This window comes from Oryctolagus cuniculus, chromosome 1 (assembly GCF_051225735.1).
Source record: "Oryctolagus cuniculus isolate XC-2025 breed Fujian yellow rabbit chromosome 1, ASM5122573v1, whole genome shotgun sequence".
Lineage (NCBI taxonomy): Eukaryota > Metazoa > Chordata > Mammalia > Lagomorpha > Leporidae > Oryctolagus > Oryctolagus cuniculus.
In genome coordinates this window covers 38,197,372-38,219,235 of record NC_142867.1, presented here as the reverse complement: position 1 = coordinate 38,219,235, position 21,864 = coordinate 38,197,372, and the positions used below count along the sequence as shown (strand labels likewise).

Sequence of the window (21,864 nt, the reverse complement as noted above, 5' to 3'; positions counted from 1 at the left end):
AAATAAAATAAATCTTTTTTTTTTTTGAAAAAAAAAAAAAAAAAAAAAAGGATGTTATTTTTACAATGACACTGTGTTTTAGTGAGCACTTCAGAAATATAATACATGTAAAATATTTTGATATGCCTCCAAAGCACCTATTAAATATTCTATTAAGTGATTTCATAACATTCTGCCTCTTAAGCTCCTCTTCCACAAAAAAATCAAACACTCTTTAATCTAATTTCAAAGTGCACAACTAACTAGAAGAAAATCCAGTTTTTCTAAAAATGTTTTTGCCTTCATGCCAATTCAGTTATTGAGCTTGGTCATTAAATTAGCACTTTAAACAACAAGGTTAAGGGTCGGCATTGTGGTGCAGTATATTAAGGCACAGTCTGTGATGCCAGATTCCTATATTAGAGTGTTGTTTGGCATTCTGGCTACTCTGTTTCCAATTCAACGATCTGCTAGTGTGCCTGGGAAGGCAATGGAAGACGGCCCAAATACCTGGGCCCCTGCCGCTCACGTGGGAGACCAGGCTGGAGTTCTTGATTCTTGACTTAGGCCTGGCCCAGTACTGGCTGTTGCAGCTATTTGAGGAGTTAACCGGAGGACAGAAGCTCTCTCTCTCTCTCTCCATTTTCTCTATAGCTTCACCTTTCGAATAAATATATCTTAAAACAATAACAAAAAACTCCCACCAAGTTTAAAATAAGTGATAATAATATACTATAAAATGCTAATTATTAATTTGATATTCACTACTTTTCATTCAATTTTGATTATAAGATTGAAAATCCTAAGAAATATAAAAACAAGGGTTTCCTGGTCTGATCTGTATATAAACATGACTGATATGCCCTTGAATTATGATTTATAATAACTTTTAAAATCATATAAAGTAGTATCTTTCCATGAGTGGTATATTTTAATATTTCAAAATATTTCACAAAGAAACAGAGTGCATACCTTTGTGTCTGCTAAGGCATTAATGACATTCCCAAGAGCCAGAAGTGACCTATTAATATTTGTGCCTTCTACAAACCGGGTCCCTTTAGCACTGGTAGCACTGGCACGCTCAGATCCTGCCAGGTCAATTAATGACATCTTGGCAATACGAACATTTTGACTGATGCTTGCTGTCTTGTCTTGTTGTCGCAAATAAATCTTTTTGAAATTACAGGGCATTGAAGAAAAATGAGAATAAGTTTAACAAAATTAAAAGAACAATTAACACTTTATTTCCAAAAGATTATGAAATAGAAATTTTTATTTTAAAAATCAACTGAACAAAATATAATCTAATATTTGAGTATTAGAAATATTAACCAAAGTTGAGAAAAATATTAAAATAGAAAGATTTCTTATACTTGTACCAGCGGGAAAAATAACTCTTGACCTGTTAAAAAGTCAAAGTGACTGCTATTTGTATTTTTTGAACCAAAACATGGAAATATTAAAGGTGATGGTAAGGGAGATAGGTCCAAAAGAAATAATATTTCTAAGAGAAAGCAAAAGGTAGTGATCAGCATGCTTTGAATGGCTCCAGGAACTGTGCCCTAGAGAAAGCTGATTTGAATGTTCACCCAAACTGAAGAGTGAAGTTATTCTAATCCCTTCAATGGTTGTGTTTCCTTAATTAAGAAGTCATTATATTTAAAAAAGGTAGTAGTAAAGTGTATTTGCCATTTCAACTCTACAGTAGAATAAAGCATAATATATTCAACTACTTTGTAGCAGTTTAAATGAATTAAATAGCTGGTAAACTTAAAAATATGAGATTAAGAAGGTAAGCTATTATTCCATTATAAAATCTTATTAAATTTCTTTATGAAGGAGGGTCCAACACTTTTCAGAGATATTTCTTTTTTTTTTCTGCGTTATAAGACTTCATTTTATAACTAATGTCTTTGAACATTAAGAACAGAGAACATTCTAGAACATCCTGCATCCAGAGTGAACCGGAGTCGGCAGGGACACATACACCACAGAGGGGCCAGAGCCCAGCAATTGAGCCTGGGCCTGGGGGCGGGAGAGGCCAGCAGCAGCTCCCGGGCAGCTGTCCTGCAGAGCCGGGTCGGGGCACCGAGCACACGATCTAACAGAGATGTACAGTTAAAAAAATCCCCACAAGGGCGGCTGACTAGGGCCCTGCCACCGCCTCCACCTGACCACCTCTGGCGTTGCTGGTCCCCTGCCTGGAGACTCGTGAGGGTGCAGGTCCCGGGGAGGCTCCAGCCCACCACTCGCCGCGCTCACCCATGCCTCTCACAATTCTGGTGCCAGGACTCCCCGGCACAGAGATATTTCAATGTCACAAATCAACATTTTTCTTAAGATTATTAATAGATTAAGGAGAACATTAATGAAATTTTGCTGACTGAAAATGCAATAATTTCCTTTTCAGAAGATGCAATTCAAATAGCATAATCCAGAAAGAAGCTTTAAATAATAATCATTTCAATATTAAAAGGAACAGAAAGTATAAACTAATATCAACTAACTTATGCTTTAGCTCTTTCCAGGACTATAGTCCTAAAAAGTACAGTGTCAACTGAATCATACTTCCTTAAGGAATACAACTACTTACATGGTCGTTATAGTGAAATCTTTTCAAAAAAGTGAATCAACATCTTTTCAATTTATTGATTCTAGCAATCTTGATTCACAGAGAGAAATCTCATTATTATATAAAAATATCTACTGAAAATATTAGTATTTAAATTATAATTTAAATATTAATTACAAATTTAAATATTAGTATTGAAACAAAAAAATCTTCTAACATAAGCATTTTATCATCTTGCATCTTGACAAAGGTAAGAATTTACAATTTTGCTTTATGTTATCTCAACCCTAAATAATTTTGGTTACACAATCTTCTCAAAGCAGCAAAGGAAAGAAGTAGACATGTACATAGATGAAGATTATTTTTTCTCATGTTTGAAAATTACTATCTATGCACTTGGTTTCATTTATTTTAAAGCATATTTTAAGAGTGACATATCTAGTGGTCTGTTACCTGGAAAACAGCATGAGAACGAGAAGATGTAGCATTCAAATCAGTGGGATGTTGTGTCCTGTTTTTGTTGCCATTATCCAATAATTGTAAAATTTCTGCTGAGGATTTGGGCTAGAGAAGATTAAGAAGACAAATACAGAAATTGGGATTCTAGCTTTGAATTTTTCAATAAACTTTCAACAACATGATTTTCATTATTTTTACAAATTTATCTATTTATCTGAAAGGCAGAGAAGAGAGAAGAGATAAAGCTATCTTTCATTTTCTGGTTCACTCCCTAAATGCCCACAACAGCCAGGGTTAGGCCAGCCAGAAGTCAGGAGTCACAGCCAAGAACTCCATGTGGGTCTTTCACAGGAATCCAGCTCCTTGAGCAGTTACCTGCTTCCTCCCAGGTTGCTCATAAGGAGTAGAACTGGGATTCAAACGAAGGTACTCTGGTATGGGATGTGAGTATCCAGAGTGCAATCTTATCTGCTGTACAAAATGTCCACCTAAAGAAGACCTCTAAAAGAAAATGTTCTCTATATATTCAATACTATTGAATAGTCAGTTTGGAGGATCTACTTGGTATTTTTGTGTTATATGAGTAATAAAAGATAAAATGTAGTCTCCAAGGAGATGAAATATAAATGCATTAAGCAGAATGAATTATATTAAATGCTCAAGCAGGTCTTAAAAGTTTCATTTATTTCCTTTTTTTTTTTCTTTTTAGGTAGACAGATCTTCTATCTGTTGATTCACTTTCCAAAACCCCCAACAGCCAGGGTTGTGCCTTGCTGAAGCCAGGTGCTGAATCCAGGTCTCCCACATGGATTTCAGGGACCCAAGTACTTGAGCCATCATCTAGTGCCTTACTGGCACACATTAGCAGGAAGCTGGATTGGAAGTAGATTCAGGGCTTGAACCAGGCACTTGAATATGGTATGTGGGAGTGAGATTTTGTTTGTAATTAATTTATTTGACAGGTATCACTCCCCAAATGCCCACAATGCCTAGGACTGGATTGGGGCCAAGTCAAATTGGGAGCTCAATACACATCTTCCACACGGGTTGGAGAGACCCAAGCACATGAGCCATCATGGCTACTTCTTAGTGTCTGCACTGGCAGGAAGGTAGAATCAGAAGCTGCAGCCAAGAATCAGACCCAGGTACTCCAATGTGAGAAGCAATCTCTTAACTACGAGGTTAACTTTCTTACTTTGAAGCAGATTTTTTAAAGATGACTCAATTACTTAAAAAATTAAAATGATGAAAGCTAGTCCCTGATCTTTTCCAAGTTGGCTGGAAAATAAAATGCTGGTAAAGATGGCTAAATAACCAAACTTGTTATTCTCCAATGAGAAAAAGACTTTAATCCACATACCTGGTGTAAAGTCAGTCCTTGAACGACCACGCCTTTTTGAGCATCTTCCCGGACAGCAAGTGGCCCTGAATTTACTAAGAGGTCACGGATCTGTTCATTATATACCTTAATAGAAAAAGAACTGCTTGATGTCAAAACAGTAATGGGATCAATCAACCACATAAGCCTCTTAGTATGATGCCGTAAGAATCAATATAACTTCTGTAGTGTTCCTGCCAATGTATAACCTGAATTTAATCATGACAAACCCAAACTGAGGATTATATGACAGCATCAGAGTAAGGAGGCTAAAGAGAAACAACTGAATATAATTTGCTACCTTGGACCTTCTTTTCCAGTAAAGAGCTTTATCAGAAGTGCTAGCAAAATCTCTTTAGGGTCTATAGTTATATAATAATGTTGGATCCTTGCTAATTTGATAATTATTCAGGAGTTGTCTGAGAAAACTTCCTGTTTATACAACAAGTATGCAACTTAAACAGCTCTGAAAAAAGAATTACATATACTTATATCCAAAGAGAGAAAGCAAATGCAGTAAAATGTTAACAAATGGAGGATCTGGGTGAAAGGTAACTGGAAATTTTTTGTACTAGTTGAACTTCTCTGTACGTGAGATATGGGAAAACAAAAAGCTTATTAGACAAAGAGTAAAATGGGGCCAGCACTGTGGCGTGGTGGTGCTATTAGCGCTGGTTTGAGTCCAGGAGGATCCACTTCTGATCCAGCTTCCCACTAATGCTCCTGAGAAAGCAGCATAAGATAGGCCAAGTACTTGGGCCGCTGCACCATGTGGGAGACCTGGAAGAAGTTCCAGACTCCTGGCTTCAGCCTGGCCCAGTCTCAGCCGTTGCAGCCATTTGGGGAGTGAACCAGCAGATGGAAGATCTCTCTGTAACTCTGTCTTTCAAATAAATAAAAAATTAATCTTTTTTTTAAACACGATTTTTTTTTATTTGACAGGTAGAGTTATAGACAGTGAGAGAGACAGAGAGAAAGGTCTTCCTTCTGTTGGTTTACTCCCCAAATGGCCATTGGCCGGTGCCGCGGCTCACTAGGCTAATCTTCCGCCTGTGGCGCCGGCACTCTGGGTTCTAGTCCCGGTTGGGGTGCTGGGTTCTGTCCCAGTTGCTCCTCTTCCAGTCCAGCTCTCTGATGTGGCACGGGAAGGCAGTGGAGGATGGCCCATGTGCTTGGGTCCTGCACCTGCATGGAGACCAGGAGGAAGCACCTGGCTCCTGGCTTCGGATTGGCGCAGCAACAGCCGTAGTGGCCATTTGGGGGTGAACCAACGGAAGGAAGACCTTTCTCTCTGTCTCTCTCTCTCACTGTCTAACTCTGCCTGTCCAAAAAAAAAAAAAAAAAAAAAAACAACAACAAATGGCCGCCATGGCCGGCGATCCGAAGCCAGGAGCCAGGTGCTTCCCCCTGGTCTCCTATGTGGATGCAGAGGCCCAAGCACCTGGGCCATCCTCCACTGCCTTCCTGGGCCACAGCAGAGAGCTGGACTGAAAGAGGAGCAACCGGGACTAGAACCCGGCGCCCATATGGGATGCCAGCGCCGCAGGCAGAGGATTAACAAAGTGAGCCACAGCGTCGGCCCCATAAAAAATTAACCCTAAAAAAATGTACAATAAATACTCCAGACCAGGAATTTTAATGAATTTATATATTGAAAACTCTTGTGCAATAAAATAGTTTTAATGAACCATAACAAAGATTTCTCAAAACTATTAATTTAAACGAATGAAACTGCCAGCTTACCTCCAGATAAGAGACTGCAGTACTGCATACTTTCTCTTCTTTAATTTCATCCATGGATTTGTAAAGGTCTAACATCGTTAGGTACATCACTCCAGGTTCACCAACTGATCCTAGCATTGTGTGGGTCTTCCCAGCTCCAGTGGCCCCATAGGCAAGTACTGAATTTTTATGAAAAGGAATCAAAGCTCTTTGTTATGACATGTAACACTCTCCTATGCACTGACAAGTGGATAGTTCCATCTGGATATTCTTTACAGTAACTTTAAACCTAACAGATCCAAATTTGATTAATGCTCAAAACCTGGGAATTCTAGCACAAATCTCTTACACCCATATTCCATTGTGATTAATGCTACCATCACCCAGCACCTCCTACTCCAAACTTGTGCCCTTTCTTCCAAAGTAGTCTTGTAAATTTTAACCAATCATGGATCTCCCTACTTATTAGTCTCAGTCTTCTATTATCCATCCCTTGGGATTCATACTAAAATCATCTTCAGCAAAATGGGATCCAATTATGTTAAACTTTCCATTTAGTCTCATATTCCTACATGAGAAATTCAAATTCCCCACCTTGGAAAAATGATAAATCACTCTAAGGGAAGGTGCTTGTTTATTTTTCCAGGTTTATTTCTTATTTCTAGATGTATTAGATTCAATGTTTTCAGCATTTGCTGCTCCTTTTCTATACCACTGTCTTTGAGGGGTGTCTTGGAGAAATGTTATACAAACTTTTAACTATGAAAATATGATATTAATAACATAACAGCCATGCATTTCCTAAAATGTATAAATTGAATTAACTGACTATTAAGGGTCTCATTTATTCTAGGATCAACAGTAATTTGAAAGGAAAATTACTATAGCCTCTCCAAAGCATTAGACTTTTTGGGCTCTGATATCCTAAAATGGCACAAAATATTCAGATAAGATGAACTTTTAATATTTTTATTTCAATATATCATCAAGATAAACAGTGTTGCAATGATATTACTAAGTATTCAGAAAACCAGGACTACTACCCCAGAGATAGATAATTGTAGAGGTCAGCAGTGGGTATATTTAGGAATACAAATTTTGAGAACTCCACTGTAAACTGCCAGAAATATGTGGTTTAATAATATAGGAAACAGAAAGGATTAAATCTATAGGGGACACAATGAGACCATAGGAAACAAAGTCTCACAATTGATATATGTTATATACAATGGCAAAATTTTAAAGAAAGTCTATTTTGTCATTTGTCTGCTGAACTTTACCACAGAAGCATCTTAATAAGGGCCAACTATATGATTTTCCTATATAAAACTGCAATCCAAATGGAGAAATTGAATGCCAAACTGAAACAATTACCTGTGCAATTATATCCATTCAAAAAACTACGAAGAATTGGCTTAGTTGTTTGTTCAAAAACTTCCAATTGAGTTGAAGTTTCATCAAAAACAGTATCAAATACAAATTTAAGATCTTTATTTTGTCTCTTTGTAATATCAAAATTTGTAGTTTTCTTTTTATGAAAAAAACTGATTTCTTCTTGTTTGGGATCAAAAAGTAGTATATGTTTATCCACGACATGGACCACTTTACGGAATCCAGCTGCCTTTTCCTTTGTGTTTTCAGGACGTACACGAACAACTACTTTCATGTGGTGACACAGGTCTTCTTCAGTGGCAGACATTGTTGATTATCTTGATTTCTGACTATACCTAGATCTTTCTCTAAAATTAAAAAAAAGTTTTATTATTAGTTCTACTTATTGTATTCATTTGAATACATTCATTTGAATACAATTCATTCATTTGAATACAATATACTATTGTGTAGTATTCATTTGAAAAAGGTATCAATTCTGTTCTACTCACCTAGTAAATGTTACTGGGGAGAAAAAAAATACATGCATTTACATATCCTCAAACAAAAAGTTAAATGGCACACATGTACACAAAACCAAGAAAAAAACCCTCTTCATCTGAATTATTAGTCAGATCCTGGGCTTCAGATTAAACTCAAATACTATGGATGAACCTCATGTAATCAGTTATGCTACCCACAAATCCCAGCTCTGACATTCACAAGAGGTCTACTACTATTTTAGCTTGGGTCCTGAGAATGGAAAGCAAAGGATCATTCAGAATCATATCAAGCAAATGCCGAGAGAGCTTTAGCTTGTGAGCTATTTTTAGTAAAGCGATCGTGGTTGCAGAACTCTTGGTAGAGAAAAGTGATGCATCCAGTTGATCTTAACATTATCTCAGAATCTCATCGGGTTAAAAATAGTTCCAAGGATGCATCAAGTAGCTAGCTAAGGTGTGAGATTGACAGAGATGGTATATACTCTTTGGTACATTCATAGATCCTAATCTCTGCTTGCTAATGATAATGGACATAAAAAATTGTGGTTTGACCTTCTAACTACCTCACATGAAAAGATTAAAGGTAAACTAACAAAGATCAATAATTTGGAAGTCTCAATTATTCAGATATTAATCTAGAACCTGAAAGTTATAACAAATAAACACCAAAACAACATTTGAGAAAAGACTTGAAGTTGTCGAGGGACTAAATGCAATCTATTAATCCCACTTCTGGGAATATATCCAAAGGAACAAAAACCAGTAATATTGAAGAGCTGTCTTAACTCTGATGTTCACTGCAATACCAGTCAAAATAACCAAGATGTGGAAACACTTAAGTGCCTACCAATAGATGAGTGGCTATGGTAAATTGGGGTATATAAACAAAGTGGAGTACTATTCAGCCTTACAAAAGAATGGAATTCTGTTATTTGTGACAAACATGGATGAATATAGAGGATATTATCTCAAGTGAGTTAAACCAAGCACAGAAAAACAAAAATTGTATGATCTCACTTACATATAGAATCTTTAAAATTTGAACTCAGAATTACAGTTGAATGATGATTACCAGAGGCTAGGGGTGGGGGTAGGCGTAGGATGTGTGGAGAAAGGTGCAAGGTTAATCAAAAGGGTACAAAGTTTTAGTTTGAGAAGATGAAAAATTCTGGTAATCTGTTGCACAGCATGACTATAGTTAATAAAATATTGTGCTTCAAAATTGCTAAGAAAGTAGAATTTAAAAATTATATGTATTTATTTGAGTAAAAGAGATAGAGGGACAGGGAGGGAGGGAGAGAGAATTCCCATTCACTGGTTCACTCCCTAAGTCCCTGCAATGGCCTGGACTGGGTTAGGGCCAAAGTTGACAGGAACTGGAAACATAATGCAATCTCCCACTAGCATGGCAGAAAGTCAATGACTTTCCAACAGAGCATAACTACTGGAAAGATCGGTGAACAAAAGGAAGAGTAGTAAAGATACTCGATGAAAAGTGAAAGCCATGAAAAGAACCTTGGCTTGTACTGTGAATAATGGACTTTTGAAAGGTTTTGAGCATAAGAGTTACAATCCATCACTCTTAATGCTGTGTCAGAGGAGAGACTAGCAATGTAGACATGACATGAGATGACAGTGTCAGCTCAAAACAGGGTGGTGGCAGCAGAGATAGAAAGAGGCCAGATTCTAGAGGCATTCTGAAGAATTTTATCATTTGAAATACAGTTGAGGCTCTAATCATCAGGGTTCTTTCTAAAGCGAGTGTCTTCAATGACCGTACTTCTGAAGCTATACATGAAGCTTAATTATTGTGTGATCTGTGGCATTTACAGCAAGGTAGTTAGGAATCCAACTTGTGAAGCCCCAAAGGAATTAACACTACTACTTGCTGGTGCTGCTCTGACACCTCCATGAAAGCTCCTTTAAGAATTTTAATTCTTAAGGACTAAGAAAAATCCTTAAGGACTATCCACTGGAAAAATAAAGTGGACATTTTTTTTTTTTTTTGGACAGGCAGAGTGGACAGTGAGAGAGACAGAGAGAAAGGTCTTCCTTTTGCTGTTGGTTCTCCCTCCAATGGCTGCTGCGGCCTGCGCGCTGATCCGATGGCAGGAGCAGGTGCTCATCCTGGTCTCCCATGGGGTGCAGGGCCCAAGCAGTTGGGTCATCCTCCACTGCACTCCCTGGCCACAGCAGAGAGCTGGCCTGGAAGAGGGGCAACCAGGACAGAATCCGGCGCCCCGACCGGAACTAGAACCCGGTGTGCCGGCGTCGCAAGGTGGAGGATTACCTAGTGAGCCGCCACACAGGCCTGGACATGATTTTTAAATGCCTAATGTCAACAGAATCATTCAAATGTAGAATCTGTCTATGTTCAAATGTAATAACATCTTCCAAGATTAATCAGATTTTTCCTACTGTAATATATGGTGCACCCTCCCCCTCTTTTTTTCTAACATAGTTGAATAAAAGAGATGTCCATTTAATTGATTCTGAATTAGGCATACAGAGAACAAATTCTTTGATCATGTTTAATATGAAGCAGAAAAGAAAAGCCTCAAAATTATCTGTGCAATAATGTGTTGATTTGCATATTATTTCCAGACAAAAGTTCAGAATATATATATATATATATATATATAAACACACACATATATAACAGCCTCTGATCAATTTTGTGTTATCTAATCCTAAATGGTTTATGGTTTTGAATAGAATCAAAGCGTAAAACTGGTAGGATTTTACTGGTGGGGTAAAACATGAAGGATAAATACTTAATACACCGATGTTCATAATTACTGAAGAAGATCTAACTTGGAAAGTGAAGAATAAAAATTAATGAAGGGGGCTGATGAAATGGCTTCCACTGCTAATATAAAATGAGGGGGTTAGTGTATATGCTGTCTAAGGTCCTTTTCTGTATAAAAAAAGAGAAAAGTACAAGAAAATAATAAATGATATTAATAAGACTGTCTATTTTTACTTTATAGCCTTAGTTTCTTGTAGTGAGTCTGATATACAGTGAACTCTCAAAAATACGAGGAACAACTTGCTTAATAAACTATATAGAATCTTAAAAGCAATGCACTCAGAGTAAAGGCAAAGAGAATATCTTTTTAAGAGAAACACTATAGTAGAGTATCATGAATGATAACAGGAAACCACAATGAGGACCCGGAGGCATCAAAAAAAGGTCAAATAATGTGTCCAATTTCTTGTTTAAAAAATTGAAGAAATAGGAAGATTATGTTTTATTTTTTAGCTCATTCCTCTGCAATGTTTAAGGTGTGAAAAACCTAATTCTCTTCAATAGTTGTAGTGCAATATAAACTCAGTTGGACAGGCAGGCAAATCCTTAATTTATAAGCTATTTCTCAGCCGAGAGATAAGCTGATAAAGTTAAAGATTCACTTCCAATCGTATTCAAGTGCAATAATGAATTTTATTTTATTCGTTATATTTAGGTACTCTTTTCAAAAGTAAGCACATCACTTTTTTCTCTCCCTTACTCTAAACTCTCTAATCACTTCTTACCATAAGAATAAACTCCTTACTATGATCTGTGAAGTCCACATCTGGCCCCTATCTATTTCTCTGATTCCTTCTATTGTTTCCCACAAACCCACCACCCCTTAGTTACTCTGCTTCAACCACACTGACTTTCTCAGTGTTCCTAAAGCACTGTTCCAAAGGAACAGTCCACACTAATAACACCAGCTGTCCATGAAGGAAGGCCTAGATGAAAGGCATTCCTATTTTATATCCTTTTGTATTGCTGGTATTTAAAATTAAGTCTAGACTAGACCTATGTCTAAATCCAGTCTCTCTTCCCAACTTTGCTCTGCTGGAATCAGAGAGCATGCTTCTACACAATCATACACAAGTAAAGCAGTACAGTCATGATTTTTTCTTTTTCCAAAAAGGGATTAACCAAAGGAAAATGTATGCCAGGAAATTTATAGCATTTTTTTTTAAATGATTTGTTTATTCGAAAGTCAGAGTTACAGACAGAGGGACATCTGTCTCTGCTGGTTCATTCCCTAGATGGCCTCAACTGCTGGGGCTTGGTGGAGCCAGGAGCTTCCTCTAGGTCTCCCTTGTGGGTACAAGGGTCCAAGCATTTGGGTCATCTTCTGCTGCTTTTGCAGGTCATTAGCAGGGAGCTGGATCAGAAGTGAAGCAGCCGGGATTCCAACCAAGGTGTCACAGGCAGCAGCTTAACCCTCTATGCCACAACCCTGGACCCTGGTTGTTTCTTTTTTTTTTTTTTTTTTGCCTGGCAGAGTTAGACAGTGAGAGAGAGAGAGAGAGAGAGAAAGGTCTTCCTTCCATTGGTTCACTCCCCTAAAGGCTGCTACCGCAGGTGCTGCGCCGATCCGAAGCCAGGAGCCGGGTACTTCCTCCAGGTCTCCCATGCGGGTGCAGGGGCCCTAAGACTTGGGCCATCCTCCGTTGCCCTTCCGGGCCACAGCAGAGAGCTGGACTGGAAGAGGAGCAACTGGGATTAGTACCCGCCGCCCCAACCGGGACTAGAACCTGGGGTACTGGCGCTGCAGGTGGAGGATTAGCCAAGTGAGCCGCGGCGCCAGCCCTGTTTCTTATACACAAACTGAAATCTCAATTAGATTCATATTCCGTAAACATTTTTTAGGACTGGGAACTATTTTCGACAGTGTTATATATAGTTCCTATCTTAAACCTCTTTGGAATAACCTTAGTGTTAGAGGCACCACTTTCAATAATTTACAAGCTTCAGAGACGTATGAAAAGTTCAAATGGAGGGAAGTATTGACAACCTATTTTTCCTCCTACTTTTCATAAGTAGCACAAAATTCATTTTATTGTAAACCTTAATTGATCAGGCGCTTTCGAAATGGAAATTTTATGTACACGTAAATACATATTCATTACATGAGATTAATTACTAGTGTTAAAGGTAGATCAACTTGTTCACTGAAATGGACAGGTCTCACAAATGATATAACCAACACCGTTTAGTCTTTGTTACTCATTCTTTAGCAATAACATTCATTAAAAAAAAAAAAAAAAACACCCTACAGCCCAAGGTGGCAGAACTGCATGCTGTGAGAATGACAGTGAAAACCTATGGAGTGTCTAATGTATTCTTTGAATTGTTCCATAGTTTATAACCTGAATTATATTAGGTTATAAATTAGTTCTGACCAAATAATGTCATTTAGGAGAAGGCAGTGGTCAGCCTTGGTTTCGTTGTAAATGAGAGGCAAATGAACTGTTAAAGAAACTAACAATGGACTGTAGAAAGCCCGGCGCTTACAGTCCCCCTGTGTGCGGAGCACCCGGCCAAGCTGTACAGCTCCTCTGATCCTCAGCGACCCGTTAGGCACTCAAGACAGTGATCTCAATGCTACACACCTGGGTTCGGGCGGGCCCCGAGCGGCCACGGCGAGGCTAACAGCAGAACCTTGCTGGACAAAAACTGCTGCGGTAATCAATGGACGAAAGTTTCTCATCTGATAGCTAAACCCAGAGACACACTTAACAACTCCTCGTGACACAAAACACTCTGAATTTCGATGCCGGAAGGCACTCCACACTGCAAGGTGCTGAAGACTTAAAGTTCTCTGCCACAGTCTGGGAAAGGGGCCAAGACACACTTTAAAATTTCCAACTTCCTTCCAAAATTGAAGGCAGGCGATCCCAGCCCTTCCTGCAGAGTAGTGGAGAGAGATCAGCCAGAGCCCTGCTCCGGGCTGCTTCTCCAGTTCCTCCTGGCTTTCACTTTCTCCTCAGGGATCCCGACTACGCTCCCTCCGCAAACCGACAGCCACACAATGCTTCCGCATTTGTCAACAAGCCCATCGGGTCCTCCAGCCCTGAAGCGGCGAGACCCTCCGGTACCAGTGAGGCAATTTACCAAAAAGAGCGTTTTAGAAAGCAGTTTTCTCCTCGCGTGCCTCTCACTCACCTCAGGCCCCAAGAAAGGCCACCGCGACCACTTCTCTTTAATGTCCGCCTCCCGGCGCTTCACACTTAATCTCAAAATTCAAACCCAAGCCAGCTTTCTCAGCGCCCCGTTTCATTGGCGGGTTCCTCGTGACGTCATCACGTCGGACGTTGCCCGGCTCGCTGAAGCTTGGCGCCGGGAGGCTCAGCCGCTCCGCGTGGTGGAGGCGACCTTGTTGTGCGTCGCCGTGGCAACGCGCTCGGTCATTTCCGGAGGCTGTGGCAGAGGTGGGCGGGGCTGGACTGGAGCGGCCGGCGGGAGGCAGCTGCCTAGGGATCGTCCGGCACCCTCCAGTTCCGCGGGCTCCGGCCCGGTCCCAGGGTTCAGGGTGTGAGTGAGATCGGGCGGGCCGGGTTGGCGTCTGCCTTCGGCAGGAGGAGAGGCGGAGCCTGTAGGGTGTGGGGTAAGGGGGTAGGATTCTGGGTATTTATTTTCTCCTTTTCATGGATTAGTGAGGCCTCCAAAGCCCCTTCTCTGTGCAAGGTGTAGGTACCTGCTAACAGCCACAGTCACTTGAGCAGACCTTTAGGGTCTCTTCAGCTGAGTTCATTGCAAGTCTCTGGTCTTTTGCTTTGAGGCCTGAGGGTTCATTTTGCGCTACCCCAGGCCTACTCTCCTTAGTGCTAACTGAAAAGATTTGTTATATGATTGCTTTTTACATTCTTTAATGATAGTATTAAATTCACTTTAGGATTTTGGCTAAGTTATTAGATGAAGTGGTTTTTTTAAAGTCGCGGGTTACAAGTATTTCAGAATGAACACTTTAAAAAGAGGGGGTAAAAAACTGGAAAAAATGAGAAATGTGTTTGCTAAGATAACTATTTGTTAGGATATTTTTAATAGTATGATCTGAATTTCATTTTTCTTTCTATTACTATTTTATTTGTTTATTAGCAAATATAGATTGTAGATTTTAGAGACACAGTAATTCATGGTATAGTAAAAAAAAATCGCTGCCCTCTTGGAGTTTATATTCTGACGACTCTATTATTGTGTTAAAAAAAATGACACCACACCAAGGCAGAGTATTAACAATAAAACAAAGTGTGGAAATCCCCCCTCATTATAGACATTTATTTCCCATTGAAAGCCAGGAGTATTACATATTTTATATCATGCATGTTATATGATTGTTTCTGAACATTGGCTAGAACATCAATAAAGCTATTTCTGGTTTACTACATGTATCTTAGCTAATGAACAATTATTTGTATGCTTGCTGGGTTTGGTAATAAAATTGAGAAGATTTTTTACTTTATTTCAAGTAATTGCTGACTGTATAGTACTTTACTTTTAATATCTCAGGCATTTTATTAATAATTTTACATTTGATACATCATTTAGTTCTCAAAACAGCCCATGAGATATAGGTATGGTTCCTTTCATTTTATTGAGAGAAAACAAGTTTCAGTACATCACTGAAGGAAATATTTTTCTTGAGTTGTACAAACAAGTCAATTTAGAGATCAGTCATTTGAAATAGTTTTTAGATTGACATTAAGATCGTATCTTAATCTAGTTGGAAAATATACTTACCTTGCTATTATAAAATTTCGTTGATCTTTGATGAAGTAAATGAAAATTTAAAATTTGGGCTTTTTTTTTTTTTTTTTTTGGATACCCATATTGTACAGGGTAATCAGGCCCTCAGGTGTTTCCACACCCAATTTTAATTTCACTAGTCATATAGCAATGTTCTGATTATGAGGTCTGTATTCTTAAGTAATTGTATATTTTGTTAAAACAGATTTTGAGGTCATAATCAATGCCATTGCTGTGCCTGCCAGCTGGCTACTCTTCAGTTTGGCAAGACTTCAAGGGGATTATAAGAGGATAAGAGAATGGAGCATTTTGTAAGGGAATGAAGGAGAAAAGAATCAAAACTTTACGTAGAGCTAAAGCGATAGAAATTCCCACCTTTCAGAAATTGGAGTACTATATAACTAACTGCACAGTGTTATTAGAACACAAATTTAATAAGTTTAAAATAAACCTATAGGAGTAGACGTAAGGATAAAATGGAAAGGTAAAGTTGCCTCAGACACTTAAAAAAAAAAAAGTAAAAGTGAATTTAACACGGCATTGGTGAGGCCTTGTTTATTCCCCCTAGGAACGTCATTTGGAAAACCCAGCGCCTTGAGGACCCTTTAGGAGCCAGGACTGGAAGCTGCGGAACCAAAGGCAGCCAGTCCTTGGTTGCAGGGGCGGACGTGAGCCCAGTCTGTCCGTCCGCAAGTTTCCCCCCGGGCTGGGACCTGGACGTGCTGCAGATTCAGGTTCTCCGGCGTCGCAGTGGGGGTCGCTGGCCCGAGGTAAAGGGCGACTGAGAACTCTCCGTGCCCCAGGTGAGGAGAAGGAGCCCAAGTCCCCGCGGCTCTGAGGGAGCCGATACACCTTTAGGAGTACACCCCGGGGGTGGCCCAGCTAGTACTCCGGGAAAGAACACGCCCCTTTCCCACCCGCTTTCCTCCACACGCCTTCTACCTGGGTTTTGAAGTTTCCCGACAGTTTTCCTTCCTCAGAGGACAGTTCTTAGGCAAAAGCGCGTGTTCTTCCTTTGCCTTAGAACCTCTTTCACTTTCTGTGCGTTCCCGCGCCCGTCTCCAGGTCGCATTTTTGTGGTTAAGAATTACATTTTCAGACAGGGTTTCCCTGCAGAGGAAATTGAACTGCAGTTATGGTAATTGTTAGCACGCTTGAGGAAGTCGTCTTCACAGATACCCTTCACCTGTTTGCCCGGAGTAAACAGAGTAAACGGGCCAATTGTGTAGTCTCAACAAGCTAAAACTGAATCTGGCTAGTAGACAAAAGTTAAAGGACTTACCTAGAACACCGCGGGGCCCACCCTAGATAGCTGACTGCTGCCTTCCTATGACCAGAGGGAATTTAATCGGAAATCCTTTAGGTGGCTGCCTCTCGGAAGACAGCTGGGGGCTTTGGGTTGTCTGGTAGGAGACCCGGCTGCTGGACAGGGAAAAGAACTTCGTTTAGAGCTTTCTTCCCGTTTTGAGGTAGGTGTTCCAGAAACAACCATAGAGGAAAATGAATTATTTGTAGCCCTTTCTCCATTTGATACAACTTAGACAATTAATTCACAATAAAAATCAAGGCGTTATACCTTGATTATAGTTTTAATATATAAAATATTGTATAGATATAACATATATACATACAAACACATTGAATACATTAGAGGATAATTTAATGCTGGTGATAGCATTTTGTTTTCTTGCCTATTACTGCTTTTCCTCAGGTGGGTTTGGTGGGTATATTGGAATTGCTTCTGCTGCTGCTTGGGCTTTCTCTCTTAATTATAAAAATCTAGACACATAGTACAGCTTGTTTAAATACCCCCAATTCCGCTATTTCGGTCTGTAAGCAGAAAGCTCTCTTTCGGATACCTTGCAGCCTATTGTTCTTTTCAAGCAGATCAGGGCCAAGACATAGGATGTTGATTCCTTAAAATAATTGAATCTAAATTCACAAATCCATAGTCAGTATAATTGAAGTACCATTAAATTTCATGAGTAAATGAAGTAGTTCCAGTGTGCTATGTTTATAACATTAGAATTAAGATTTTTAGGCTCTGGGGATGGAGCAGTTGCGTTACATTTCTGGCTTTGGCAAAGTACTTAATTGCCCCGTTTTCCTCATCTGTAAAATGGGGATAATAATAACAGTTGTGGTAAGGATTGAGTGAGCTAGTACATGTGTAGTGTGCTTAAAATAACAGTAAGTGGTATTTAATAAATGCTAAATAAATGTTAACTATTTTGAAAAATGAGAAAAACACTAAGAGAGTGGTTGGTTTTACATTTTGTAAGCTTTCTGATGGATAATTGATTGACTAGTTAACTGCTTAGTATCCAAAAATTTAAAACACTCCACTATTTTTCTTTTTGGCCATATTTTTCTTTGTTATATTTGCCATAAAGTTCTGTGGATTTTATCAATAATAAAGTTAGTTTATTATCAAGATAACATCTTATTCATGGCATACTGATATGCTATCATATTTATATTTCATTCTGTTTTAGTCATTACATGTGATCAGTGTTTCAGCTTTTGATTTATGTTTTTTGAAGTATTTTGAGGATGTGATTTTTGGAGTGAGACAGGTGGGATTTCTTGAAATGGGAATTCATAAAAATGTGACTTCTGTGTGGAATTTATCTGTTCATCTTTTTCCTCAGAAAATACTTAGTATGCATTCTGTGTGTCTTGATATATGCATAGAAAAGTGTTGGGGTCTTGTTTTTGTATAACTCAGTATCCAGGAGGAGAAAAGAGTAGTGTTTACTGATTATTTACTGTGGTAGTGTTAAAAATGTTGCTTGGAGCCAACTTAGTAAAAATCATAATGTTGTCAATATATTTGTTAATGTATTTACATAAATAATTTTCTTCTTTCGTCTTCAAAAGAAGTATAGATTGCAGAAGACATTTGAACAGGTCTGAGAAATTTCAAGGCATTTATCAGTTATTGCTTAGTTTGGGCATGGGGCTCAAAAACAAAGATGGATATGAAATGCCAAAGTGTCTCCTTTTCTTTTTGGGTGTACATGTCTTGTCTCTTTCTAGGAACAGTCTCTCATAAAAAGTTAACTTGAAATTGAGACTTTAATAATAAGAGAAAAACAAATGAAAGAACTTGAAATAAAATACCACCTGAATCTAAAATAGGATGCTTATAATCCCTTCAGTTGTCCAGATAGCTTTTCAGATGAGCAATTTAAGCTTATTAAACCTACTCTTTAGAATTTATTAAAATTCAAAAAAAGTATATTTCCAAAAAAAGACTGAATAATCAATTATCGTATCCCTGATGGTTGAAACAATGTTTTTATCAGGCCACATTAAACTTGCATTTAAATTATGTTTCTGCAGTCTCTTAGATTCCTTGTTTGCTGTAAGAAGGTTAGTTACTACAATTTGTTTAAGATCTGCAGATGATGAGCCCTATTTTTTGATGAGTTGAATATTTCATATTATTTTGCTTTCCTCCAAGTGTTATAACATTCTTTTAAAATATTCAAGAATTGTGTTTTGAATTTTTTTTTCTAGATTCGTTGACCTACATACAGAATGCTTCGGTACTCATATTTTTGTAGAATATGTAAAGAATTTCCTTCATGCTGGTTGGAATTTGGCATGCTTAATTTAGGTGTCTGGCCAAAAAAAATACACAGTACAGCAGAAGTACATAATGACTATGAAGCCCAGGGACAATCAGATCAAACTGGAGCTCAGGAGTTGCACAAATCTCAAGATAGAGATTCTGAAGCTATGACTGAATTACACATTCCAGTAATGGTGGATGAAGTTGTCCGTTGTTTGGCACCACAGAAAGGGCAGGTGAGTTGATTGGGTTTTTACTTATAGTACTTGTTATTGAGTTACAAATTATTTATTGTAATTTTCTCTATTTTAAATTTTACAATTCAATGCTCTTCAGCATATTCATAAGGTTTTACAGTCATTACTACCATCTAATTCAGGAATATTTTCGTCATTGCAGAAGGAAACCCTATATCCATTATATTCATTTCCCATTGGCCTCCTTCCCTTAACTCCTGACAATCGCTAGTCTATATTTTGTCTCTATGGATTTGCCTGTTCTGGACATTTCATAAAAATTGATTCACATAAGATATGAACTTTTGTATGTGCCTTCCTTTACGCAGCATGTTTTCAAGTTTCATCCATGGTGTGGCATATATCTGTACTTTGTTTCTTTTTTAATGGCTAACTCATTCCCTTGTGTGGATATGCCACATTTATCTGTTAACAGCCATTTATGTTGCTTGTGCTTTGTCACTATTGTTAATAATATTACTCTGAACTTGTATACAAGTTTTTGTAGACATGTTTTCCTTTCTTTTGGATATTTAGGAGTGGAATTGCTTTATGCTTAACTTTTTGAAGATTTGCCAAATGATTTCCCAAAGTTGATTAGTTTCATCAAATGACAATTAAAAAAGAACATTTTTAAATGCTAGGGTAATAAGTGAATGCCTGTGAAACTTTTTGGGAATTTTATCTTTTTAGCCATGATTGGAGACAAAGACTTGAATCTAAATTCCTGTTCCCTATTATCTTAGTCTTATTTTTCAGGCATCTGCTGTATTAGTAAGAATTCTTATGAGAAAACCAGTAGAGTGTGTATGTATCTGTTTTTCATTTCCATGATGAAATAATGAAAGAGATTTCCTCAACTTATGCTATTGGAAGTGGAAGTCAAAATATCTTGGAACTGGCTCTGGCAAAACATACCCAAGCTGCATCTCAGCACAGTGGTTGGCATAGAGGGAGATAGTAGGAGAGGGAGAGCATATCACATGGCAAGTCAGGAAGGCAGAGTGTTGGTGAGAGGCCAGTTTTCTTTGTTTACAACAACCTTTCCATGAGAACTAACCAGAGTCTCTTGAACACTATATAAATTCCTTTTACTAATTGTTTCTCACTTGACCCACTTCTTAAAGGTCAGAACATATCTGAACTTGGCCACACTGGGGATCATATTTCCAAAGGACGACCCATTTCTAAGACAAACCACAACTAAATCATAGCAATATGTGCATATGTGTGCACGTGCGTGCATGTGCGTGCATTTACAGATGATAGTTTCCCCTTCAGGGTACATCATCTAAGATGTAGATATCTACATCAGGTAGATATCTAAAACCATAGATAGTACCAAACTTTATTATTACATAATGTTGTTTTCCTGTTCTTACCCTATATCAGCATATAATTTTTCTTCCTACTAAATTGAGAGCTTTTGGCATATATGATTTACCAGCATAATTATTCTTGTGCTTTGGGACTATTAAGTAAAATAAGTGTTAGATGAACACAAGCGCTGCAATGTGTGACCATCAATCTGATAACCTGATAGTGGAGATGACTACTAAGTGACTCATGGTGGTAGAGTGTACAGTGTGGACGTATTGGACAAAGGATTGTTCATGTCCTGAGTGGGACATATTGGGAAGGTATATCTAGAATGGCATGTAATTTAAAACTTAAGAATTATTTTTTCTGCAATAAATTATGGATAAGGGGAGGGTATACCTACAGGTGAGAAAGAGAAGAGAAGAGGGAAAGACAAAGTGTGGGAGGGGGAGAGAGATTGAAAATATGAATGAATTGAACAATTTGACTCATGTAGTATGTAGTGATGGTAAATTCAAAATCAGCAAGATGGACTGGCAGGCAGGGGAACTAGGAAAGTAGTCTAAAGGAACTCTGCTAGCAGAATTCCTTCTTGTTCTATTGAATGTCAGCTTTTGTTCTATTAAGGCCTCTCCTGATTGGTTGAGACGCTCTCATATTATGAAGAATAATCTGCTTTACTCGAAGTCCACCTATTTAAATGCTATCTCATCCAGAAAATAGGATTAAAGAGGCATCCGGCATAATGTTTAACTAAATATCTGGGCACTGTTGCCCAACCAGATTCACACATAACATTAAAGATAACACCTATCTTACTTACAGTATGGCCAGCAGGATAAAAAAGTCTTTGATAGGAAAAGCTTTAAAACTCATGAAGAGTTAACAAAAATGTGAAGTGATACAATATCCAAAAAGAAAATACTAGAAACATACATAGAAACACACACAATTAATTACTTTTTGCTAGGTTTTCCTCAAGTGTCTATTAAGTGATTAATACTGTGCTTTCCAGTGTACTGCCTTCAGAAATGGGATCCCTTATACTAAAAGCTATTGTTTTTACCAAAGTCATTTATTTTCATTTTGAAAGTCATACTTCACTTCTTTTTCCAATATATAGGAGAACATAACTTAGTGGTTAGCAAGATTCTGGGACTGGACTGCCTGTTTAGAATCTCTTGTCTGAGAAAAAAAAAGCTCTTAATGTGCAGTATCT

The 21,864-nt window shown here is 38.2% G+C and overlaps 2 protein-coding genes across 12 annotated transcripts in view; one reads left to right on the top strand and one right to left on the bottom strand.

Moving 5' to 3' along the window:
- KIF18A (kinesin family member 18A) overlaps nt 1–14,116 on the bottom strand; it is an 80,941-nt gene extending 66,825 nt beyond the window's left edge. For all 4 annotated transcript variants that reach the window (XR_011387869.2, XM_002709207.6, XM_089310147.1 and 1 more), the window contains exons 1-6: nt 13,932–14,116; nt 7,485–7,849; nt 6,132–6,289; nt 4,371–4,475; nt 3,005–3,115; nt 952–1,149 (exon numbers count right to left, since the gene is read on the bottom strand). Coding sequence is in view for 3 of the 4 variants with exons in the window: in XM_002709207.6 (XP_002709253.1) it covers nt 952–1,149; nt 3,005–3,115; nt 4,371–4,475; nt 6,132–6,289; nt 7,485–7,809 (897 nt within the window). In the remaining variant the exon portion in view is untranslated. The remainder of the gene's footprint in view (nt 1–951; nt 1,150–3,004; nt 3,116–4,370; nt 4,476–6,131; nt 6,290–7,484; nt 7,850–13,931) is intronic.
- Nucleotides 14,117–14,189: 73 nt separating this feature from the next.
- Nucleotides 14,190–21,864, top strand: part of METTL15 (methyltransferase 15, mitochondrial 12S rRNA N4-cytidine) — a 223,458-nt gene continuing 215,783 nt past the window's right edge. For 4 of the 8 annotated variants that reach the window (XM_070072109.2, XM_051852121.3, XM_089310175.1 and 1 more), the window contains exons 1-2: nt 16,081–16,315; nt 19,035–19,325. In XM_070072109.2, coding sequence (XP_069928210.1) covers nt 19,056–19,325 — 270 coding nt within the window. In that variant the 5' untranslated portion in view covers nt 16,081–16,315; nt 19,035–19,055. Of the gene's footprint in view, nt 14,301–16,080; nt 16,316–16,875; nt 16,982–19,034; nt 19,326–21,864 lie in introns of those variants that run through there. The other 4 variants (XM_089310168.1, XM_089310182.1, XM_051852099.3 and 1 more) reach the window with 3 other exon arrangements.